Source organism: Triturus cristatus, chromosome 11 (assembly GCF_964204655.1).
Source record: "Triturus cristatus chromosome 11, aTriCri1.1, whole genome shotgun sequence".
NCBI classification, from domain to species: Eukaryota; Metazoa; Chordata; class Amphibia; order Caudata; family Salamandridae; genus Triturus; species Triturus cristatus.
The window spans coordinates 643,780,217-643,806,951 of NC_140594.1; the positions used below are offsets into that span (position 1 = coordinate 643,780,217).

The 26,735-nt window shown below is 44.9% G+C and overlaps 1 protein-coding gene across 2 annotated transcripts in view; it reads right to left on the reverse strand.

The window, feature by feature from the left end:
• The window catches only part of PASK (PAS domain containing serine/threonine kinase), a 1,318,755-nt gene that overhangs the window by 356,443 nt on the left and 935,577 nt on the right, over positions 1-26,735 (reverse strand). For both annotated transcript variants that reach the window (XM_085634144.1, XM_085634145.1), the window contains exon 12: positions 8,989-9,156. In XM_085634144.1, the coding sequence (XP_085490270.1) occupies positions 8,989-9,156 (168 nt within the window). The remainder of the gene's footprint in view (positions 1-8,988; positions 9,157-26,735) is intronic.

Genomic DNA, 26,735 nt, shown 5'->3' on the forward strand with positions numbered 1-26,735 from the left:
TAGGCCTACATTTGCCTGTTGTCTTGAGGACACATCTACACAATAGTGTTTGGTGAATGTGTGCGGTATAGACCATGTTGCTGCCTTACAAACGTCAGCTGTGGGAATATTTCTCGAGAAGGGCATAGTAGCCCCTATTTTGCGAGTGGAATGCGCCCTGGGGGGTACTAACAAAGTTCTCTTTGCTTTAGTATAACATGCTTGGATACATTTTACAATCCATCTTGCAATACCTGACTTAGAAATAGGATTGCCCTTGTGAGGTGGAGAAAAAGAAACAAATAGATGTTTTGTTTTCCTGAACTCTTTGGTTCTTTCTATGCAGTAAAGTATAGCTCGACTAACATCAAGTTTATGTAGAGGTCGTTCTGCTACAGAATCTGGTTGAGGAAAGAAAACAGGTACCCCATTTATTGATATGAAAAGAAGAAACTACTTTAGGGAGAAATTTAGGATTAGTACGAAGAACCACTCTATCCTTGAGAAGCTGAAAGAAAGGCTATTGTATAGTTAACGCCTGAAGCTCACCAGCTCTCCATAATGAAGTTATCGCTATGTGGAAAGCGACTTTTCATGATAGGAATTGCAACTGACATTTGCGCATTGGTTCAAAAGGCGGACCCATTAGCATTGTAACAACTATGTTTAAGTTCCACTCTGGAGCAGGGGGAATTCTTGATGGTATTACTCTTTGTAAACCTTCCATGAAGGCTTTAATCACTGGTACTCTGAATAGGGATAAGCGTTGTCTGTTTTGCAAATATGCAGCTACTGCTGCTAGATGTAAGCAAATGGATGTGTAGGCTAATCCACATTTCTGTCTGTAAATGCAACAGATAACAAATGATGTTCTGTATAGAAGCATCAATTGGATTGATTTGGTTGTTGTTACAATAGTCAACAAACTGTTAACATTTCACAGCATAACATGCTCTAGTAGTAGGCTTTCTAGCCTCTTTGAGAATATTCATACAGTCTGGTGGTAATTGTATATACCCAAACTCAATGACTTCGGGATCCAAATCGCTGGGTTGAGTTATTCGGGATTTGGATGTCTGATTTCTCCATGGCTCTGAGTGAGGAGAGAGGGTGTGAGATGTAATTTTTGATGTGGAACCACTGAGAGTTCTAACAGGGTAGTGTACCGAGGTTGGCAAGCCCAAGTGGGGGGTACTGAGATCAGTGTGAGGGACATTTGGATGAGCTTCCGAACCAGTAATGGAATTAGTGGGAGAGGCGGAAAAGCATAAGCAAATATCCCTGACCAATTCCTCCATAGAGCATTGCCTTTGGAAGCTTAGTGTGGGAACCTGGATGCGAAGTTTGGGCATTTTGCGTTGTATACTGTGGCAAACAGATCGATCTGTGGAAATCCCCATTTTTGGAAGTAGGGAAGAAGAACTTGGGGATGAATTTCCTAACTCGTGGATTTGCTGCCTGTGTCTGCTGAGCAGGTCTGCAACCTGATTGTCTACTCCTGGAAGGTGTTCTGCTAGGAGATATATTTTGTGGTGAATCTCCCAAATGCTTTGCGCAAGGCGCGAGAGCTGGAGAGTGTGTGTCCCTCCCTGTTTATGTAGGTAGTACATTGCTGTCATGTTGTCTGTGCAGACTAAGACAGGCTTGCCTAGAAGTTGGGTGAGAAAAGCTTTGCGTGCTAGAAACACTGCTAGCAGTTCTAGGTAGTTGATGTGGAGACGTTTGTGACTGTCTGACCACAGCCCTTATACCATGTGATGTTGAAGATGAGCACCCCAACCAATTAGAGATGCGTCTGCTGTCAATACAATCTGTGGAATCAGGTCTATGAAGAGCCGCCCCGTTCCTAAGTTTTGAGGGTTCCACCACTGCAGTGAGCGATGGGTGCGGCTGTCTACAAACACTAGATCGGTTAAAAGACCCTGCGAGTGATTCCACTGACGTGCTAGACATTCATGCAGAGGACACATGTGAAGCCTTGCATGAGGTACGATTGCAATGCAGGATGCCATCATTCCCAACAGTTGCATGAAGACTGGCTGGTAATCATTGATTGGGTTGAAGCTGTTATATAGTGGCCTGAATATTATGAATCTTGGATACATTGAGAGTTGCTAGAGCTGGCAGAGTACTGAAGGAAGCTCCTAGATAAGAATGCACCTGTGCCGGACACAGGTGAGATTTCTGTGCATTTATTATGAAACCCAACTGATGAAGCAGATGTACTGTTGTCGGAGTATGTAGTATACAGGTATGGTAAATGCTTGCTTTGATAAGCCAGTCATCCAGGTAAGGGAAGACATGTATACCTTGTCTTCTGAGATAAGCGGCTACTACAGCGAGACTTACAGGGCCATATGTAATAAAATGTTCTTTTTCGATTCTCAAATAATGATTTTTTGCGAATCGCTATTTGAGAATTGCAAAACGCTATGTATGTAGGATTAGCAAATAATGAATGGGAAGACATTCTCAATTTGCGATTACCAATTAGAGAATCGCAAATTGAGAATGCAATTTCAAGGGTGCCAGTCAAAAGGACACCCTGTTGCACCCCTGAAAAGTGCATGTGTGCACATGTGGCACTCATACATGCCCTAAGGGCATGTATTTGGGCCACATGGCCACAAAATGCAAAATAGTGAATTTTTAAGTGAAATCGCAATTTACCACCAACTTGAAGTTGGTGGTAATTTGCGATTCCTTAAGGCCAAATCGTTTTGTGCTTCTTACATTGCATTCCTTAAATGCAATTGCAAAATAGGAAATCGCAAATTTTGCGATTCCTTATTTTGCTACGGGGTTTCAGTGTGATACATTGCACACTGCTGATTTGCGATCGCAAACGCTGAAATTCTGCGAATTTCAGCGTTTGCGATCGCAAATTGGCTTCATACATATGGCCCTTAGTGAACACTCTGGGGACTGTGGTGAGGCCAAATGAAAGTACCTTGAACTGGTAATGTTTGTCTGCTATCACAAATCTGAGGTATTTGCAATGAGCGGAATGAATTGGAATATGAAAGTAGGCATCCTTTAGATCTAGCGTAGACATAAAGTCCCCCTGCTGCAACAGGGGAAGTACTTGTTGAAGAGTGACCATGTGATAGTTCTCTAACAAAATGTATTTGTTTAACTCTCTGAGATCTAGAATAGGTCTCAAAGAGCTGTCCTTTTTGGGAATCAGAAAGTAAAGGGAATAAACCCCTGACCCTAGGTACTGAATTGGGACTTGTTCTATAGCCCCTTTGAGTAATAAAGAGTGCACTTCTTGCTGAAGCAAGTGCTGGTGGTCTGGTGACATTTTGTGTGATCAAGGAGGAATGTTTGGAGGATTGCTGGTAACCTCCAGGCAGTAGCCATGTTGGATAATTCCAAGCACCCATTTGTCGGTTGGTATTGATTTCCAAATGGGAAAAAAGTTTTGAAGTCTCCCGCCCACAGGTGTGGAATAGTCAGTGGGAAGTGTTGGGAAGTCACTGTTTGCTTGAGGAAGGGGAAGTGCGAGATGTGGTGTTTTTTTTATCTCTGCCCTTGGGATTATTTCCCCTATAACCCCCTCAGAAAAATCCTTTTGGAAAGGAGGATTGGGAATTGTCTTTGTTCTAGGAAGTGTTCTGGTCAGTGCCTGTAGACTTGGACCCTCCCCTATAAAAAGAGCGTAGAAAGGAACCTATATTTGATGGACATTGTAGCGCGCCCATCGATTTTGCAATCAGTGTCCTTTTTCATTTTTTCCAGCGCTAAATCGACTTCAGGGCCAAAAAGGTGTTTTTTTATCAAAAGGTATATTCAGTATGGATTGTTGGACTTCAGGCTTGAATCCTAAAATCCGTAACCAAGCAGGACGTCTCAGTAAGATGCTAGTATTCACTTCTCTAGCTGCGGTGTCAGCTGCATCTAGAGCGCATCTGATAGAAGCATTGGAAATTAATTTCCCTTCTTGGACTAAGTCCTGAGCTTTTGCCTTATACTCATCTGGGAGAAACTGAAGTCATTGTTTCATTTCGTCCCAGTGGGCTCTATCATACCTTGCTAGTAAACCCTGCGTATTAGGAAAAAGCCATTGATTAGCTGCTTGCACGGCTACACGTTTGCCCGAAGCATCAATAAGCTTCAACTGTTTATCTGGGGGAGGGGCATTCCCAGATGCTTGAAAATTAGCTCTCTTTCTGGCATTTGATACCACTAAAGAGTCAAGTGGTAACTGACCCTTTATAAAAATAGGATCTGTGGGGGAAGATTTATATTTTTTGTCTACTCTAAGAGTAAGAATTTTAGCATGGCCAGGGTCTTTAAAAATATAATCTGTGTGCCTTAACATACCCTTGAGCATAGGGAGTGTTTGATTAGATGTGTGTGTTCCTAGAAGGTCGAAGAGAAAATCTTCCTCTAAAGATCCTTTATGTAGCTCCACCCCATGGTATTCTGCTGACCTGGCAATAAGCAGCTGGTATGACAGGTTGTCATCAGATGGAGATGGCCTGGCAGGATAAAGATCTGTGTCTGTATCTTGTGGCGGATCAGTATTGTAATCTGTCCAAGGATCTGGTAGTTGTGCATCATCATCGTCAGTGTCACCTGTATCAAGTTGAGGTGGAGGAGACTGACTAGGTGTAATATTTAATGGATAAATCTGTGGTGGAGAGGGAGGAGGAGGAGATGGAAATGTATGGAATGGACTAGTGCCTACACTTTTCCTCTTCAAAGGAATTTAGTTTGGGCTATCATCATCAGAAAGCTTGTCCTTAGATGGTGGTTTAGCATGAATGTGTCTTGTATCAGGATGAATATACAGTTTTTCCTGTTTTGGATCCAATTTAATAGGTACAGTGTCTTTATTTGGATCTGGTTGTGTTGCAGGCAAGTCTTTGCTTTTCGGCATCAAAGCTTTTGGAACCGAGCCGGAAAGTCTTTTTGGTGCTAAGCGTTTAGACTCCGAGGGCTTCTTGGATTTCTGTGTCAAAGGGTTCGGATCCGAAGGTTTTGGTTCGGAACCGATCTTGGGTTTGGAGCTCGAAGGTTTCGGCTCGGAAGTAGGCTTTGGCTGACTCGCTCCAGAGCCGGAAGGCTTTTCAGAGTGTTTTGGTGCCGAGCCAGAAGGCGGAGCGTGAGAAACCTCTTCTCGGTGCCGACCTTGGCCTTGAGGCAGAGGTGGTGCCAAAGCCTTAGATTTTTTAGGGACGGTGGGAGGGGGGAGAAGGTGTCTTTGGTACTCACATCCCCTTGTCCCTGCGGCACATCATCGTCTTCGAGGTCGATCTGTAATTCTGAACCGGAGTCACACGTAGCCGAAGCCAGCTCTTCTTCTGCCGCTGATACCTCTTGTTGTTCGGAGTCTTCGCCGAAGAGATCTGGTGTGACCTTCAACCGCTGCCGCTGCATCTCTCAACATCAAGCCCGACGATCACAAATAGTTTTCTTTGTTCTGAATGTTCGGCAAGCGTTGCATTCTTTCCTTTTTGTGCCCGAAGGACAAGCACAAATTACACACCTGATGAGTCTGTGCGGGGATATTTTGCGTGGCACAGAGGACAGAATTTAAATTGAGTCCGTTCCATCGACGAGGAGCCGAACGGACGTGGATGGGCCGGAAGGCCCCCGCAGATCTTCGAAATGTTGAAGTCTTGAGTTTTTATTCGAACCGCGGAGAGAGAAGTGCATTCAAGAACAATACCGTCAAGGTAGAGAGAAGTACGCACCGAGGGGGAACCCGAGGATCTATTCAGAAGCAGAGCGCAGCAATACCCGTCCGAACCAGAAGGCGGAAAAAAACAATCTAACAATGAAGTCGATGCCCATGCGCACTATCACCGAAAGGAGGAGTCACCTACCTCATGACTGGAAAGACTTCTTCGAACAAAAACAACTTGCAAACATCCGGACCCAACACTAGATAGCAGGAGTATGAAAAGCATGTGATCTACAGCTCACATGCCTCGAACAGACAAGATTATCTATTCACTATTTTTCATAAATTTGAAAATTAAGAAATTCAGTACATCTAAAGAGGATATGGCATTTTAAATGGTGAGTGTTCGAATTGTTTATGTTTTTCTATGCTGTCTCAACCAAGGTTAACTTGATTGGTCTGAACTGTGTTGAAATGCAGCTCTAGGGACCATGTTGTCCAATCCCCTATCTATAGCATCGGGTGCGACCCATCAGGCAGGACATACACTTGATGGTATCTTTTCAAATAATCCACAATTGCAGGTTTTGTCTATTCTTCCTTTACTCTGGTCTGATCATAAGGCGGTCCTTTTCAATCTTACCACTCCTGAGTGACTGGTTCAAAAACCTACGGAAAAAAATTGATAAGAGCCTGGAACAAGGTATCAGCTGGAGATCTCATTGGGCTCCTCAATGATACCTTAGTTTTGCCTCCTAACAATCTGGACAAGGCCACACGATTTTACTCAAACTGGCTAGAAGATGCAGGCCAAAAACTAGCTCCGAGTAAAATATGCCAGTTTACAAGACAAGCACCATCAGCCCCGTGGTATTCACAGGATTTGAGGGATCAAAAGCTAATTTGCAAACATCTTGAGAGAAAATGGCGAAAGAACTATTTAGATTGTGACAAGGAGGATTATAAATATGGACTTGCTAAGTATAAAAAGTTGATCCACAATGCTAAGGCGTCTTTCTTCCATGAAGATTAGCAAAGCAAAAAAACTCAGCTAGGGAACTATTTAATACAGTTACTAATCTGGCTAATCCTGGAGCTATTACTATCACGCCTAGTAAGGGACTCTGTGACAAACTTGCTAATTTCTTCTACGATAAAGTGAATGTCATCTTCTCCTCCTTTTCTCAAGTTAAATCTGAGACAACTCTGGACAATGGGCATGATCCCACAGTAATAAATAAAGCCCGTCTGGATCAATTTCTTGAGCTCACAATCGATGACACTATTAATCTTATGACAGGCATCAAATCTGGTTCCCCCTCAGATCCTTGCCCGATATCCATAATTAAATTAGCGGCAGAACCAATTTCACGAGTTCTTACTCCCATTTTTAATACTATGTATAAGGAGGGATACTTCCCTTTAGAATGGAAAGAAACCTCTATTCTGCCTCTCTTAAAAAAAACAAATTTAGACATAAAAGACCCCAACAGCTTTAGGCCTATTTCCAGATTACCGCTGCAGGCCAAAATTGTGGAGAAAAACCTAAATACGCAACTTAGTTTGTATCTTGAGGCGGCACAAGTTTTGGATCCAACCCAGCAAACCTTTAGAGGGGGCCATAGTACGGAATCGGCTCTTCTTAAATCCACTGAAGAGATCCGAACCATTTTAGATAATGGAGGTAAGGCCGCTCTCATCATGTTAGATCTCTCTGCAGCCTTTGATACGGTCCACCACAATTTGTTGATGGACCGGCTGCAGGAGATCGGAGTTCAGGGATCCGCATGGAAACTATTGAAGTCCTTTCTCACTAATCGAAGTCAGTCAGTGTCAGTAGGGGAATTCTCTTCGGAATCCTTCTCTTTACCTGGTGGGGTCCCACAGGGGTCCTCTTTAAGCCCCACTTTGTTTAATGTATATGTTTCTTCCCTGGCGCCGCTCATTCAGTCTTTCGGGTTCAGCCTGACCTCTTACGCTGACGATACACAAATTGTGGTTTCTCTACAAACAAACGAATAGCGAAGTATGGCAATTCGTTTCAGGGACTGTATGAGCGCTGTTGGGAACTGGATGGCCAGAAATTGTCTTAAATTGAACTCTAATAAGACTGAGGTGGTCTGCTTTGGCAATGCCCCTACGTTTTGGACCCCTGAGTGGTGGCCTGACACCATGGGTCCGCTCCCCACTAATAGTAAAAAGGTAAAAAATCTTGGAGTTTGGGTGGATCACAAGCTTAGTTCTAGCGGTCAAGTGAATTCAGTGTCTTCTGCCACATCTTTTGCCTTAAGGTCCTGCAAGAAAGTTCTCCCGCTCCTTCCTATAGAGTGTCATCAAACAGTAGTCACAGCACTCACTATGTCGAGACTGGATTACTGCAACAGCCTATATCTTAACATGCAGGAAGGAATAATGAGCAGATTGCAATTATTGCAGAACACCGCCGTTAAGCTGATATCAGGCATCCCTAAGTATGCTTCAGTCTCCAAGGAGATACGGAGGCTTCATTGGCTTCCAATTAGAAAACGCACCCAGTTTAAGGCCTTGTGCCTGGTGTACAAGGCTATTCACGGAACAGGTTCAGCGTATTTAAAAGAGCGGCTAGTATGGTACACTCCCACCAGACTGCTCCGGTCCGCGGCAGCTAAACAAGTTTGTGTACCTCGGGTAAATAAAGCCTCGTGGGGTGGCAGAAGTTTTGTGGTGAACGCAGCTAAAGCCTGGAATAAGCTCCCACTACATCTAAGAGGGCTGACTAATCTTTAGGAATAACTCTCCTCTTTAATGCTGAGCTTTTTTGGTAATTCTCACACAGCGCCAGGACACCCTTGGGTAACAGCCGCGCTCTATAAATGTTATAAATAAATAAATAAATAAATAGCATCAAGGAAAAAAAATACTGGAATACTCCTACACGAGTAAGCCAGACCACAAGAGAAGAAGAAAAAAATGTGACTCTTAATAGGTTCATTCAGGGGTCAGTATTATTCAAAGTCCCATTTCCCATGCAGCAAAATCTGAAAAACTTAACTTCTAAAGATGGCATCTGAAATTTTGCAATAGACAGAGCAAATACTTTCCCTCCACTGGTAGGGCTGTAAAAAGGAAAGATTATACACTATGAATGTCAATGCAGATAGGCAATCAAATCATACCTGTACCACATCATCCTGTTATACCACCGTCACTTACTGCACCCAGGAGAAACATTTTGATAGGAGACAGATAAGGTGATGATCATGATTACATTTGTAAAGTGTGGTAGGATGACGCCAATATCACTGGAAAAAAACATTCTGCTGTTCTAAGACTCTAAGAAAGGATTCAATCCTGACAGAATTATATAATCCTTCTGTACTCCTAAAGCAACTTTGTACCTCCTTCTCATCCTCCTTACGTCTGGCTGTCCATACAAAACCAAAGGCCCCCTTCCCGATGGGGCTCAGAGTAGTGTATCGCTTTCCGTAGTCTCCCTCACAGGCCCTCATGCGCTCCAGTTCCTCAGGACCTCGAGATACCTCTGAATAGTTAGCTGCACGGATCATCTAAACAGGTGGGAAAAGAAAGTCAAGAGACAGTGAGGCTTACAGTAAATCGAAGTTAAAATCAAGAGAATGTAGGATACATAAATATTAAGTACAGAACAATATTGCCATTCATTTAGTCAGCTAATTTCCCTTTCTTGTATGGTATCATAGACCTGATCAGGTCCCCAGCTCGGTCTTCTACTAAGATTACTGTAATGTGTACTGCATCTGTTCCAGTACTTTTAGGAGTTGATTAGAAACTGCTTCAGCTGTCTCTCAAACTCATATTGTCTAAGTAAAAAAAATACATTATCATCATGGCTCTTGGTTTTATGACTATTTTTAAGATATTTCGTTCTGCCTTTATCCATATTCTGTTTTTAGCTATTTTTTTGCATCTGGCCATATGTACTTTATTTTAGGAATAAATGAAGTTGTAAGTAGTGTATTTTCACATCTATTTAATCAATAAAAGCACAGAATTGCTTGGATTCCTGATGATTTGTAGTGCCACGAGAAGCCACGTGTAACGATTCACTCAAACAAAATGAGCACTGTAGCACAAGCATGTCTACATCAGCAACTGTACAAAGCATCGCTGGGAACACGTATCTTTTTTTAGGTCTTTTCTAGGCAGCGCTTGCGCGGTCTCTTCGAGACATGCTGTATTCAGGATATGTGCTGCTGCAACAAATGATGGATGGAATACCGAATAAATCAAACATTCACCCCCAGTCAAGAGATCTGGGTTAAATCCATATTTATTTTGCTCACTACAGTACCCCAGTTTGGACCAAGCCATATGCAAATCAGTTTTGACCCTGCTTCTCATGGGAACAGTCCAGCCAGAACTGCCAAACCAGGTCCTCCCTGGACCAGAAACATGCATCCTGGGACAGGTTTCGGGGTAACACCCCTCATCAGCCAGACCAGCTTGAATCCAATGGCACAGCAAGTAAGGGACCCACGTCTGGGCACACCCATCCCACTTAGGGCAAAAAGTGCTGTGGTAACAATTGATAGCCTTGCTGATGAGGGGTGAAACCCTAAAACCTGTCCCAAGATGCCTGTTTCCGGCCCAGGGAGGACCTGGCCTGGCAGTACGGGCTGGACTGTTCCCATAGGGAGCAGGGTCAAGACTGGTTTGCATATGGTTGGGTTTAAACTGTAATGGAACGGGGAGCAAAAAAATGATGGATTTAGGCCCAGGTCTCTGTACTGGGATGAATGTTTGACATTGTTCATCATTAAGTCCATCAATTGTTCGTTTTGCATTTGTTACCCGAAGTGGGACGGGTATGCCCAGACGTGGGTCCCGTGTTCTCCAAGCCAGTGGAGTCAAGCTAGCCTGGCTGATGAGGGGTGAAACCCAACAACCGGTCCCAGGATGCTTGTTTCTGGTCTAGGGAGCACCTGGCCTGGCAGTTAGGGCTGGAATGTTCCCATGGAGAGCAGGGTCAAGACTGATTTCCATATGGCTGGGTTTAAACTGGGATGGCATGGGGACCAAAAAAACAATGGATTTAGGCCACTATTTCTACACTGGGGTGAATGTTTGACATTGTTCAAAATTCTGTCCATCAATTGTTCTTTTTGTATTCAGAATATGGACATGAAGCTCTGTCCACTTTCCGCCCATCTTTTTAATTGGCTCCTGTAACTGTCCTTTGTAAATGGTGGCTTTTCATCGGTCAATAGGCTTAGTAGTCCCTCTTTAGTACCGCCTTTTGTCTTCTTGTAACCTCCAATGAGGACATCCTCTGTTGCTACTCTGTACCTTGTAATTATAGCCTCCAGCACTATTTTCTTAAATGTCATTCTCCAGGCAGGACGCTCTCCCTGCAACGCTTTAAAAAAAAATATATTTAACCAGCGCATCACATCTCAGCAATAACTATGGCGGCCATGCTTTTCTTCGGTTTTTTTGGGTAATTGTGATCTCCGAAGCGGCTGCATGCCTTTTTTTCCTGTTTATTTACTTCTCATACAATGGCGGCACCCATGCTTTAGCTTTAAACATGTTAAGCTAAAGCACAGGTGCTGCGATTGCTTAAAAAATTTAAGAAATAGAAAACGATGTGCATTATTTTCAATTTCTTTACTTGTGAAGCAATCGCGGCACCTGTGCTTCAGTTTAAGATGTTCAAAGCATAAGCGTAGGTGCATTGTAAGAAAAGTAAACATATTGAAGAAGAAAAAAACATGCGGTCAACATTTTTTTCCTATTTGTTTACTTTTGTTACAATCCCGGCACCCGCGTTTTAGCTTTAAACATCTTAAGCTAAAGCACGGACGCCGCGATAGCTTCAAAAGTAAAGAATTTGATTTTTTTTCCCATTTCTTCACTTTTGTAGAAATCGTGGTACCCTCGTTTTAGCTTAAGATGTTTAAAGCGAAAGCGCGAGAGCTGCGATCCATTTGTATTGCAGTAGCTCTCGCATTACTGAAAGTTTGAGCTATTAGCGTTGCATTATTATTAGCAACGCCAATAGCTCGAAATTTAAGTAATGCAAGACCTATCGCATTGCCATGCTCGTTATTGTCTGGCTTCGCAGCGCAGCTGTCACCAGACAATTATGTGAGGAAGACTAGAGAGGAGCTTTGGCTCTGACAACATGCTGGGAGCATGGAGAACATTTTAGATTGGGCAGAAGGTGTGTGCTTTCACAAGAAAAGTGCTTGCCCTCCACCCAGCTGTGGTCATTTTATTTATCTAGTTGCCTGACCTTGAACTTTTAGGGGCACACACGACATTGTAAAGCTATTAAAGTCTCTTAGATAAGTAGGACGTTTATGGCGTTTTTCTCTGGCAACAGCACTTGTGGGAGTCAAGCAGTCATTAATCTATGTAAATGTTTAGGTGTAGCTTGAAAGTTCAACTGTTACCTGACCATTTAACCTTAACCAATATTATTCTACAGCTCTTTACTTCAACAAAAATACATATCCATTCCCATGCTATTTATTTGTAATGCTTCACATATCCATACAACATTTATTTAAAGCCAGACCTGTTGGCATTGCCAATGCATGTTTAACGCGCAAGTGCTGCCATGATGCTGGACCACTCCTCGGGGCTGCTCACACTCGAGGCATAAGGCTGACTAACGAAACTAATGGTTAAACCAGACTTTTGCGTTTCACCCTAATCAGAAAAATCTTTTCTCGTTGAGGACTTACCTATGCTAGGAAGTGCCCATTTCTACTTACTGAATTAGCACCTTTTCAATCTGCTGCATTTCCGATTTAAGCTGACCCATTATAAAACGAGCTATCCTGTTACGCCATGTTGTGTGCCTAAGGGCACTGGCTATCATTCTTTTTGTGGTGAGCACCCCAGTACCCATCTTCTGTGTGGCTCCAGCGTGGAATTGATCTAGAATTGGCAACATTAGTGATTCCAAACAGATATGCTTTTGACGGCTTGCTGATGAAGGCATTTCGCCGAAACACGTAGTAGTAGTAACATCTTTCAGTCCTCCAGCACTATGTTGTATGGTTACTATTTACCCATGAATACATATCATTGTACATAGAGAATACTATGCCTAATTGTTAACATTAGGTTTAGTTGTTAGCAATATCAAATTGTATCAATATCATGATGAATTGTTCTACATTATCGAAATGAATATCTGTTGTATGCGTTATAAAATACCAATCCGAATAGTTAAGTGGAAAGTCTTTAAAACATTTTTTTAATATTATTCCTATTGTATATCAAATAAATATTTTTCTACTTTAGATGTAAAAAAACTTAGTATTTGATATTTTTTTGTAGTATATTCATGACCAATATATTGTCTGATTAAGTCACAGGTGTGTTGTTATAGGCCTTCATTATAATTATATACTTTCTTGCTCAAGATATGTTTTAAAGATTTAATGCATGTTTAACACCTGTGTCACTCTGCACAGCTACTGGTTTGGCAGTCATGATTGACAGCCTCGAGAACCTCTTAAAAAAGTATTTTCCAGACCTTTCTATGCATAAAAATAAAAACAGACAGAGTATTCAACGGTTCTAAGTCAGTAAAAAAAGGTATCTTAATTAAAATACAAAGTCATACTTAAAGAAAACAGGGTTTAAGTCAATCATCTCTTGTGATTTCTTTTTTTTTTTAGTATATATTTTTCAGTCAGAACTTAGGCCAGCCTAGAGGAGAGCACAGAGACAATGTGAAGAAGTTCAGCCCTCATTTTCTATTGGTTTTCCTGGCACTGCTTACTTAATGTTCGTTTTGCTGAATGACCCTCATTACGTGAATGTAGTGCCACAAAAGCTGAGTGACAACATGTTTGCGTCTGTCAACTGTTTTTTAGGCCTGTGTACGCATGTGCTAGCGCACTCTCTCGTTTGCAAGACTATTGTTTTCAATAAAGGACTTTGATCCCGCCCGCTGCTTACCACAGGTTGACTTGTGGCGCTCTTCTTTGCTACCTCCTAACTGGTTAGTGCAGCCGACACGTCACTTCCGTACCTATCTGAGGAGCACTGACCAAGTACAGATTAATTCCACTTGATTATTGCTCGTTCATTTTGATGCAGGTACTATTTCTTCTACCCCTGGCATTCACCCTGCCCTTTTTGTCACTGCATGTATTTTTTGCTTGAAACTCTAAGAAAAGGTGTATCTGGCATTTTTATTTTACACATACCAATCATACAATATTGCTAATTTAAGTGACTGAGACATCAAAAAAAACATATTTCATCAGAAGATACTGCTAAAATAGCATACATTTTAAATTACGATAACACATATGATAAAGCACACGATTATAATTACCCGCACTGGGCATTGACAGTAATGTCTTCAGAAAAGTAATCACTTGTTCTTTGTCTGTGTCAGTATACATATCACGTGATGTAATTGGCATGTCATGTCTTTCGTTGGTTGAATGTTTGCATTGCCGGGCGCTGGATCGATGCTGTCTGTGTAGATTCATGCAAGTGCTAACTTGCTATAACTTTCTCTCTTCAGTTGACCATCCTAAGATGGCATCCCCCAGCTGCGGTTTTTGATGCGGAACCTGCTCTATGTGCAGTTCCTGCGTGGTTCTCAGGGTGACTGCGATGGCTAGTAGGCTGACTTGGGACGCCAGTAACATGCCAGTAATATGGGAGTTAGGGGCGCAGGGATAATGCACACTCGTATCCCTGAGTGTGCGCACAGTGAGCAGCAACATTGAGCGCCTGGAGCCTGAAGTCTGGGATATGAATGGCCTGAGTAAGGACTCGGAGCAGCGCATTCTGAATACCTGGGCTAAGATTGCCACATTTCCAAGCAAAAAATACCTGCCATTGGGTAACTATTTAATATTCTGTAAATCACCAACATGGTACTTAAGTAGAACTTTCTATAAAATCGTCCGTATTCATTTTTTTTTTGGTATCTACAGTACAGAACTTTTGTTTTTTTCTGGTGGCTGCAGCACCATAAGTAGGCTACTTTATTTCCACTTGAGGACAAATGCCGTAAATCTTTTGAAGGAAAAGAGCTCTGAACATGAACTCAAGAGGGGGCCCAAGAGCTCATGTTATAGACTGAGGAATGTCCGGTTACTCACCGGTAATATTCATTACTCCGAGTCCTGGTCTTCCCGTCCCATTACTTACAAGTGAGCAGCTAGTCTGCTCCACAGAAACCTACCACCTAGCTGAGCTTTTCGCACCTCCCCCAATATGGCGCCACCATCAGGTGACCATAAAGGGGGAAGTGCGTCACCGCAACATCCTGAGAATACCAAAGAAAACCCAGAACGAAAACAGACAATCACCCAAAAAACCCAAGACAGGGAGGGAGGGAAGGAATCAGGAATGGGACGGAAGACCAGGACTCGGAGTAATGAATATTACCAGTGAGTAACCGGGCATTACCTCCTCATCCTGTCTTCCCGTCCCATTCCTTACAAGTGAGCCCATACCCAAGCACACGGTGATTGTAAGAAAACAGACCCAAAAAGTGTGATAAACAGGTCCATTTAATGAACAGAAAGCAGTCCAAATTACAAACCATGTACAGCAGACAACACATGTGAGCCAAAGGCAGCCGAGGCCGCCATCCACAAATGCAGACGATAATGGGAAACAAACGTATGGGGAGAAGCCCACGTGGCAGCATTACAAATGTCTCGCAAGGAGGCCCCTTTAAACATGGCGCAGGAGGAGGAAACGCCCCTGGTGGAATGACCCTGCACCGAAGACGGGAGAGGACAGCGGGCTGCCTCGTATGCCGAAACCACAGCACCCTTGACCCAACGAGTCAAGGTGGACAAAGACGGACGAAGTCCCCTCCCTGACATGCCGTAGGTGACAAACAATTAATCAACCTTACGGAAACCAGAGGTCCGATCCAAGTAAATGCGGAGAGCCCTCAGCACATCCAAAGAATGGAGGACCAACTCCTCCGGGGATACAGGATCCGGAAAGAAAACAATGAGAACAAAATCCTCCTGACAGTGGAAAGAGGACAACACCTTGGGCAGAAAAAACTGACTGGGACGGAGAAGGACCTTGTCCGTGCAAAAACGCAAAAAAGGAGACGAAGCCATCAAGGCACCAATCTCGCCGCCCCTCCTCCCCAAAGTAATGGCCACCAGGAAAAGAACCTTGGCAGAAAGGAATTTGAGCTCCACCGAGACCAAAGGCTCGAAGTGGGGTCCCATCAAGGCCTTAAGAACAAGGGGAAGATCCCAGGCAGGCACAGGAGAGTGAGACACAGGATGCTGAATCAAAAAGCTCCGCAAAAGGCGAGTCACCAAAGGGGTGACAGAGGACACAGAGGAACACCGAAAAGCAAGAATGGCAGCCCACTGTGCACGGAAGGACGAAACAGCGAGTCCCAAGACGAACCCATCCCGCAAGAAGTCCAGCACCCTCACAGGAGGAAGAGGAGAGACCCTTCCCAAGACACCAGGAAGAGAAATTCTTCCAATGACAACGGTCATAGGACCTCATGGTGGAAGGGTGCCGAGTCAACAGGAGGCACTGGGCAACCTCAACCGAGCAACCCTGACCCAACAAACTCAACCTTTCAAGTGCCAAACCCCCAGCCGGAGGCGGCGCAGGGAGGCAACCCTGAGAAGAGGAGCCCGCAGATGGGAGGAACACAGGGGAAACCTCCAATGGGGGTACACAGACAAGGTCAGAAGCAGGTGAAACCAAGATTGACAAGACCATTCCGGCACCACCAGAAGAACCTCCGCACAGTCCAACCGAATCTTCCGGAGGACCCGCGGAATCAGAGCAAACGGAGGGAAGGCAAACAGAAGCCCCAGCGACCAAGGGACGGAGAAATAACATAAAAAAGGGCGGCCGCTACAGCAGGCCGCCGAACATTGAAAAAAAAAAATCTTTTACAAAGGGAAGGGAAAACTCACCACATCCGCTCAGCCAGGCACGAAGACACTGCGTGCAAAAAAAAGAACAGGATGTTGCGGTGACGCACTTCCCCCTTTATGGTCACCTGGTGGTGGCGCCATTTTGGGGGAGGTGTGAAAAGCTCAGCTAGGTGGTAGGTTTCTGTGGAGCAGACTAGCTGCTCACGAAGTAATGCAGCATCCCTGCAAGAACTTGGGGAAACAAAGCGGCTACCAGCCCGGATCACTAACACTTCACAAGTTCATTACCTGCTCCAGGCCTCCTCCGGAATGCAAATACTGACAGGTTTTTAAATGTCAAAAACAGGAAAAATGACCTCACTACCTAGTGCTGTTTTCCACAGTAAGTTAAGTTTTGAACGCTTGTGTGTGACAGAGACTGGTTACAAACTCTCGGTTGATTTAAGACCATGCACTCAAGCACTGACAATGCCATTCCCCACTCCACCTTCCTTCAGATTCATTCTTCGATCAAAGCTATATGTAGGCTGATGGAGACACGTAGTAATCAAGCAGCCCTTAGAATACTCAGCTTAGATCCAAACCAGTAATATGTATGTGCTGTTACTAAATTTCTGGGTAAAATAGGGGCCATGTGTGCAAAGGCAATGATAGCTAATACTCTGGCCAATTAAACATCTTCCAGACTGTTTAAGTAACTATCACATAAATTGTCTATGCTTTTTACTGTAAATGTATGCGTGGTGGTTGTTTTTATTCCTGTATAAATGTCATTTGTATCTCACAGGGATCTGTTACTGTTTTTCCACCTTCCTGTTCTTTCTCAAGTAAATTGTGGATGTAGCTGTTTTACCAACCTAAAACCCCCTTTTATTCAACTTTATTAATCACATGATATTTAGTAATGGTATGCCATGTTATATTTTTTATGAACTTTTTTTTAATCACGTTTTATCATAGTTTGTATTTTATGTATGTATTGTACACTTTTATGACTTGTACTGTCAAATATAGCAAGCAATTGACTGAAAGGGGAAAAGCCTCCTGATAGTTTCCTCTTTTAATATCTATACATCTTTGTTGAAGATAATGTTCTTATGCTTTCATACCTGGGTAGGAGATAGACACATTCCTAATGAGCGAACTAGATTAGATATAATTAGGGCAGCTCAAGAAGGAATACATTTGGTTCATGCTGGCATCAGTGCTACAGTGTCAATTCTACAGCAACTATATTGGCGGCTGAACTTACTAAAGTTTACCAAAAATATTATATGCTGCAGTGCAGTGTTTGTCACCAAATAAAACACTCAAATACTGTAAGACAAGCACAGACCCCTCTTACTATGACCGATTAACCCTTTAGGGTAGTTTTTTCAACCATGTAGGCCCACTCCTGAGTGTTAATCAATATAGATATATATTAGTTGCAGTCAGTATATGCACTAAATTACTTTGAATTTGGCCACAGAAGACTGCTACTGATCATGCAGTTATAACAGACTTGCAGTGCCTAGTAACAATGGGAGCAGTTCATATCTTTCAGTTAGGTAATAGTCCTGCTTTTGGCGGTAAGGCATTCGCGGATACTACATCTGCTCTGGGAGTCCAATATATAATCATACCGTTCTGTCCAGAATGAAACAGGATTGCAAAGCACTGCAACAGTACGCATAAACCCTAATCGCTAGGGTGGTGGATATAGTTGACCTGGCTACTTAGCCTTCACAGGGTTCAGAGAGAACTAAATAATTTGCCCAGAGGACCATTAGGTGGTCACCCCCATACAAATTACTCTTTGGGATCCCGAGTTGTGAGACAGATCTTGATGCCCTGAAAAGGTGGGAGAGCTGAAAAACACCTGATACAGTTTCCTGATGTATTACAAAACCCTCAAGAAACCAGAACTAAGTTATCCATAACAAAGAATTCTGACTCTGAAACCAACAAAAGTTAAAGTTACTAAAGCTCCTAAAGAGTGGCTCCACAAAGTGAGAAAGCTAGTTAAGTCAAGCATCTCTAACTAATAAGCCTTTGGACCACTTTAACGACCACCTGTTCCAGTTTTTTGGGTAGAAGACACTTGGATAGTAATCTTGCCGCTATTTTCTGGATGATTTCCAGGAAGGTGTGGATTGATCACATTAAAAAACATCAAGTGGTCGATACTGCTTTGTAGGCCCCTATCAACACCAAAGGGCCTCTGGGCAAGATTAACACAACCTCTCCCTACCCAGGAAGAACTACCCAAAGAAGGGAGCAGCAATACTGAAATCAGTCCCATTACGGGAACTGATTGCCCTGTTGAGTCTCTGACTTTACACCATGTGCCATTTTCCAAAATGAAACCTAATGCTGCAACATCAGTGGTGGCGGGGTGAGGGCAGGGGCGCGGGGGTGTTGAGGGGAGGGGGTTTAAGGAAAATAATTATTATTATTTTTTAAATACTGTACCTCCGCGTTTCTCCTCCGTCTTTTCTACCCGTCCCTCAGCACCGCCAGAACAGGTGGCAAACCCAGGCTCCCTAAGCCAATCACAGCGCTGCAATGCAGCATTAAGATTGATCTGAGTGCCATGATTTGGTGCTCAGCCAGGGAATGGGAGCCTGGGCATCTTCTCCACCCAGGCCGTAATGCAGTCTGGGTGGAGAACATCCTAAGTGCGCATAAATGTTTGGCCGGCCTCAGACGACCGGCCAAACATTCGTACACAATTGCAAAGTGTGCTCCCCTGCTCCTGTGTCAGAGCAGCCCCACCCGCCCTGCAAAGATGCAGGACAAAATAAAATGATAATAACCTTGAGTTATTATAATTTTATTTTTTTCCTTTATTTCACTGCTGCACATCAGTGAGGCGATGCTCCTCAACCTTAGCAGAAGAGCCGCCACTGTGCAACATCGATAATTGCAACTACTGCAACAATTTTGTTTTATTATGAACCACCAACCAAGACCACAATGACTGAAATTATACCACTGTTGGTTTTGTGACAGATACCCTTTTTAACCTTGATCTTACATGTGGATCGCTACTGGAGTCATGCCCATTCTAATGTGAATTATAATTTTGCTTTTGGTACACAGGTACATGGATACTATATTCCTGATAAAACTCATGAGACCATTCTTCCCGTCTCTCCCTCCCTCTTTCCTTTTGATCCCGGCAAGGTCATCTCAGCTTCTCTCATTGAAAACCTCTGTGGCCCTCTACTTTTCCTCAGCCGTAGCTTTCTGGAGAGCCAACTGCAAGTTCTGGGGCTCAGCTAGACTTAACCCCCCCAAAAGAATAACTCTTGCAGTACGTAACAATGCTACCCTAGAAATCAGAAGCAGTGATTGTTTTGGGGCAACATTAGAAACATATTTAGACATACACACCGGTGACACTACAGCACTCAATTCCCGGGTTCCTATAATAGTACCCTCCCCAGAGTCAATACCAGCTTTTTCACTACCCTCTAGTTTCTCAAACTGGACTCTAATGTAACTCACATGGACCACCCTGTCCTTGTTTATGGCAGTCCTCCACCCTCTATCCAAACACAGATCCTACAACTAATCTAAGGAAAGGGTGTCAAGGACTAGCCCCACTAACTTTGTATCTGTCATTTTAATGTGCAGGTTCTAATGTGGACAAGTTGAACTTATTACACTACCACTTTAAACTGGAAATGTCTTTGTAAGATCTCGCACAGCTTACAGCCAATTGTCACACCTGGTTTGGGGGGGCAAGCAGGGGCTATTGGGTCTTAACCATGGGTGTTGCGGTCTTTTGCCTCTGATGTCCAGGGGCGTCCTACTATGGCTCTGCAAACTGGGCCAAGTACAACTCGTTCAGCACTTGACTTTCAGTGGGAGAGATGGTGAGCAGTCACAGGCGTTTCAGGTAGGTAGTGTGAGTGCCAAAATTCAGCATGCAATAAGCACACATTAGTATAGCAAATGATTGTATAACCTAGTGATTGAGCTTCTGGAAGTAAAGTATCTTATTGCACACTAAACACTATACATGGAAAAAGTATGGAATTACCATTTGGAGTAGGTAGGCACCTCTACCCACTATCCCTTGCATTATGGTCCCTGCACTTCGCTCCCCGGGTCTAATTCTAGAGTGATTCAAATTTAGATTACCCTGAACTCGTGTTAAGCAGAGTCTTTAAATAAGTTCACTTGTTTATACCTAATGAGTCTCCTTCAGCCCATAAATGAGCCTGTGCTTCTCGTGCAGCAGTCTGGCTTCTCGGATGCTTGCTTACTAACCATCTTCCACTCTGAGTGTGAGCCTGCAGTTCCTCTCGACTTCCTCAGCTCTTGTTTCTTGGTAATGCAGCTGCTCAAGGGAGTGCTGGATCTGCTGGATCTTTTCGCAGCTGGTCCGCAGGGTGCTCAGTGTAGCCCTAAATCGGCTGTTGGGGAGGTCAATCATGGCGTGGGTAACCGCCAACGCCAGCATCTTGCTCACCAGGAGGACTGCAAGCCCCACAATTCCTTAGCGCTGGGAGACGCCAACAACACCACACTTCCCGCGCTCGGAGACGCTTAAAAAGCACTTGCGGCTCCCGCAGTGTGGGAGCCGCCAACGCCAGCATCTTGCTCACCAGGGGCACTGCAAGTCCCACAATTCCTTAGTGCTGGGAGTGAAGGTTAGAGTTTCTTCTATTTTTCTTTATCTCATAGAGATTCAATCCTATTGATCTACGTCCCCTTTTGTGTAGTGGGGGTCGCGGACAACTCTGTCCACCACAGTCCGGTTCCCCTTTGAATTCCCTAAAGTGAATGTTTGGCGCATAGGACTTGGCAGAAGGTTATTTGGGTTAAATAGCTGCCAGACCATTCTAACACTCAATTTCCAATCACGGGGAAGCGCAATTGTGTGGGTAAAACCCAACATCGATCCCCACAAATAGCAATGCCCAGCAAGCAAACTTCCATCGACAGGATGCTCCAGAGGAAAATAGGAGTAGTGGCGATGGAAATTGAACTGACAGAAAGGCGTCTATCCTTGGGCACAGATCTGGTCGCACCCCTTCCTAACCAGAATGACTCACCCTCCTCGCCAGCTCTGGCCTCGGACTTGCCTATTCACAACCCAAAGACTCGTGCTAAGGATTGCAAGTCACCTGCCCCCAAAGTGCTTCCTGAAAAAACTCTCACTGGTTTACCTTGAATCAGCAAACGCAAATCAGCAGCAAACACTGGGCCTAGACGCAAGAAGTGCCCCACAGAACACCTGGTGTCCGATGATTTGGGAGAGGCAGAGATGGGGTCTTCCCTCCAAGAAGGTTCGGTGCAGCCACCCTGGATACACAAACTGGTCAAGGACATGCAGGCCCAAATGCAGGTCCAAATGAGGGTTATTGTAACGGACGAACTCAATATTCTGTTGGAGAGGGTAGATAAGCTCGCGTCTCTGGTTGAAACCTTGGTTGGCAAGACTGAGGCTCTTTTAAGGGGGAACGAGCATGCTAGACATTTAGGTTTGCAACAATTTCCTCCCGCCACTAGGGAGGAACATACACTATCAATTCCTACGTCTCCTAACCCTACACAAAACCACACTAGCCAGGAGGGAGGGAAGAAACGGTTGAGTCATTTAGCTAGGCCAAGGATCAACTATACATCCGACAGGCAGGGCCAAACCCAGGAGCAAGCACCTGAAAGAGACAGTAGGTCCCACATAGCGAGGTCCCAGGCTCCTGAACATCTTTCGCAGGGGTCTAGTCATAAAGCTGGAGCAAATCACGCTCCACGTCCAGAAAGTGATGAAGCAAGCCCAGCCTTGCCATTTATAAATCTTCCCCCGCCCCCAACACCATACGTAATTATTCTAACTGTTGTTCCAGGGCTGAATCAGGGCTCTAGGGAATCCCATTCGGCACTCAAAAACAAATGTATATTTTGGTTGGCCAAGTATCGAAATTATTCCTACAAGAACTCAGATGATATACTCACGACTCGCAGGGTGAGATGGGTAAGCTGGAGGTCAAAAGACGTTCAAGGGCACTGTGTTGTGATTAATTTTAGGTCTCCAAGTGTAGTACAAACACTCTTAGATGGGAACCATTGAATGGGGGAGGGGGGCATAGGGTCTTTCCCTCTGAGTTATTTCTATGCCCCAAGCCCTACCACATTATTCAATAGGCAGGATGGCCATGAGGGGGGGTGGAATCAGATCAAGCATTATTCCACTGGGGGATCAAATCAACTTAGCCCTCTTTTCTATAATCTACCACTCTCTAATAGATTTGACTCGCTGGAACTGGTGGATTGACCCATATATATGGGGCTCCCATATGGGAACTCCGTCTTCCAAGGGGAATCTATGAGGGGTTTATCCTGTCAGGGGCTGATTACACAAGGGCAGGGGCACCACAAACAGAATGGGGAATAGCTTGTGCCTCAGGTGGAGGCAGAGAGTGGAGTAGAAAACAAATGTTGGAAGGTGGTTGCTAACACCCAAACCGCGCCCGACCACCCCCTGGAGACCCCACGGCCATCCATAGATCAACAGTGGGCGTTTGTAAACACCGTAGATGATACCGCGGGCACCCTTACTGTCAGTAAAAGCCCTCAGTTAGTCAGGTCGAAGGCGATAAACCCTCTGCCTCAAAGCTTCACAGTGAAGCAGGGTGCTCACCTCTTAAACCCAGAACAATGTAAGGGTCCACCCAGGTTAAAGTGTCTCTCCTGGAAAATAGCAGGTATCGCCTCCAAACTGGATAATCCAGAATGGGGTTCATTTATTGGCCAACACGAAATCTGCATGTTACAAGAAACCTGGGCTAGGGCGGATACCCAGAGTGGGCTATGCCACGTTCAGTATAACAGCCTCAAGCGTGGGCAGAGGAAGGCCATCAGGGGGATTTTGTACTTGGGTTGGTGTGCACTTGGGATTTGTCGCTAAACAGATAGACATCATCTTGTGATATCCTCAGCATTTTTCTGACCTCCCCCACGAAGATCAGAATCGCCTTGATTAATGTCTATTCCCGTCCAGTCAGCTATAGTGTAGAGTCACCAACCCTTGACCAACTGACAGCCTTTCTGCCATCAATCCCTGACAACTTTGGGGTTATAATGAGCAGGGATTTTAATTGCCAGTATAAACCACTGAATAGCTGGGTCACTGGAACCCCAAGTGATGAGGACCTCCACTGGGCTATCCCGGAGCCAGACATCCCGACAGCACGTGTATGGTCTTCATTAGAGTTGCAGATGAACACCCTCACACTCAACCACTCTTTGAGAGCGTGCAATGGACGCACTAAATCTGATACACTAAGGAATTACACTTTTAATAGACCGTGGCAAGCATCTATCATAGACTATATCTTGATAGACTCTAAATCATGGCATAGGGTGATAGACTTTAATATCGTCCCCCGCCATGACAGTGACCACAACGCTCTCATATTAGTGGTAATTTCACCGTGTGAAAAGACCGCATCTATAGTATCATCTTCACCTGATCACAGGCTAAAACTGATCAACTGTAGGAGGAGAGTACGCTGGAGCGATTTTTGCCAATGCAAAGAAAAGCTGGCTCTATTACACCAAATAACCATTACCTTTCTTTTAACAGTGGAACAATTAACTGTGAACGATGGGGTCTCTAACTCCCTCTCAGAAACAATCACCAAAACTTAGTAATCAGTCTGGCTAATATACTTAACCCCAATAAAAGAACAAAGGGGGCTTGGAAGTCCACGACACCCATGGTATAATGTGAGCTGCCGTAAGACTAAGACAGATCTCATTACCGCTATTAACACAGGCACACATGAAGCTAAAAGGGCTATAGAACCCAATATAGCAGTGAACGAATGAAGGGCACATTTCGAATCACTATATGTGAGAAAGGTGGGTGACGAGGAGTCAGTGGGCACAACATTCATGTCGTATGAGATAACGGCAAAAACAACAATTGATGGACAGAATGCAGAACAATGTCATACATTGACCCCAGTAAAAAGATCTGGGCCTAAATCCCTCTTTTTTTGCTCACCATGCCATTCTAGTTTGGACCCAGCCATATGTGTATGAGATAACGGCTCCATCCATATCCCTAAAGAACAAGTTACTTACCTTCGGTAACGATATATCTGTAAGAAACATTAGTTAGTTAGATTCCGTACTTTAGAATATCCCCAGGCATCAGGCTGGATCCGGAAAGATTTTTCGACAGCAATACCCTTGCGCGTCGCTAGGCGTTATCTGCGGCTCCGCGTCCGTCGTCGTGATCGCTGGGATGACGTCGTCGGAGTACTTAGACGCCGCCCTCGCGTGCTGACGTCAGATCTTGTACATAGCTTTCCGCGCCAGGAACGCAGAGCCATGCAAGAAACCGACACTGGTGACATGAATCTAGGGCCCTGAAAGGGATGACCTTAACCCTAGATATCAGTTCGCAGAACGGGGAGGATGGGTGAGGCGGTAAGGAATCTAACTAACTAATGTTTCTTACAGATATATCGTTACCGAAGATAAGTAACTTGTTCATGTGAAAGAAACACGTTAGTTAGATTCCTTACCTTAGAATAGATACCCCAGCAATACCAACCCCGGTGGTGGGTCTGCGAACCAAGATCACACCAGGAAGTCCTGGAGATCGGAACAGCCAAAGAAGCCGTCTCTTCGGACTTGGCTGTCCAGGCAGTAATGCTTAGCAAACGTGTGCAGCGAGGCCCACGTTGCTGCCTGACAAATGTCCTGCAGAGGGACTCCCCGTCCCAGGGCAGTAGTAGCCGCTGTGGCCCGAGTTGAATGGGCCCTCAGCCCCACAGGAGGTTCCTTCTTAGCCAAGGAATAATAGGTCTTAATGCACAAAACCACCCACGAGAGATGGTCCGCTTGTGCACTGCCCGCCCCTTCTTAGCGCCCACGTAGCCAACGAAGAGTTCGTCGTCCACCCGGAACTGTTTTGTGCGGTCCAGATTGAAGGAGAGCGCACGTTTTGGGTCCAGACGGTGGAGCCTCTCTCCCTCTCTTGAGGGATGTGGAGGCGGAAAGAAGGTGGGCAATGTAACAGACTGGCCGATGTGAAAGGCAGTAACCACCTTAGGGAGAAAGGAAGGACGAGTCCTTAGAACAACCTTGTCCGGATGGAGAGAGAGGAAAGGAGGTTTAGAAGAAAGAGCCTGGAGCTCACTCTTCTGGCAGAGGTGATGGCAACCAGGAAAGCAGTCTTAAGAGTCAGAAGACGAAGAGGACAACTATGAAGTGGCTCAAAAGGAGCGCACATCAGACAGGTTAACACCAGGTTCAAGTCCAACTGAGGCATTACGAAAGGGACAGGAGGAAACATGTGAGTAATGCCCTTAAAGAATCTAGCAACAACAGGGGACTTGAAAAGAGAAGGCTGATCAGGAAGCCGCAAGAAGGCAGAAACAGCTGAAAGATATCCCTTGAGGGTGCCTAGAGCAGAGCCCTGCTGGGACAGGGAAAGAAGAAAGAGGAGAACTTCAGAAAGAGGGGCGGAAAGGGGATCCACAGCCTTTGCTGTGCACCATGCCACAAATTTGTTCCACCTGCAGGCGTATACCGTTTTAGTGGAGGGACGCCTGGCAGCCAGAATTACATCACAGACTTCAGGAGGCAAGTCAAATGGCATCAACTGTCGCCACTCAATCTCCACGCATGGAGGTGGAGGCTGGACAGGTTCGGGTGGAGGACCGTCCCCTGCTGCTGCGACAGAAGGTCCTCCTGAAGAGGCAGTCGAATAGGGGGATCGATTGACAGACTGAGAAGCTTGGGATACCAGTACCTTCGTGCCCAATCCGGAACCACAAGGATGACTTGGGCCCGGTCGCGCCTGATCTTCTTCAGCACTCTGGGCAGAAGTGGTATAGGTGGAAAGGCATACAACAGACCGCAACTCCACTTGCGATGAAAGGCGTCTCCGAGCGAGTGCCGTCTTGGAAATTCCAACGTGCAGAACTGATGACATTGCGTGTTCTCTTCGGTGGCGAATAGATCGAACCAAGGCTCTCCCCACTGCCGAAAGAGACCTTGCAGCACGAGTTCAGATGCCATTCGTGATCCATCATGCACCAGCGGCTGAGTTCGTCCGCCCTGGCGTTCAGAGAGCCCGCCAGGTGTTGAACCACCAGGGTGATGCCCTGATGTTCCAGCCATGTCCAGCGGCGCAGAGCCTCCTGACAAAGGGTCCACGACCCCACCCCACCCTGTTTGTTGCAATACCACATGGCGGTGGTGTTGTCCGAGAACACCTGCACTACATTTCCCCAAACAGA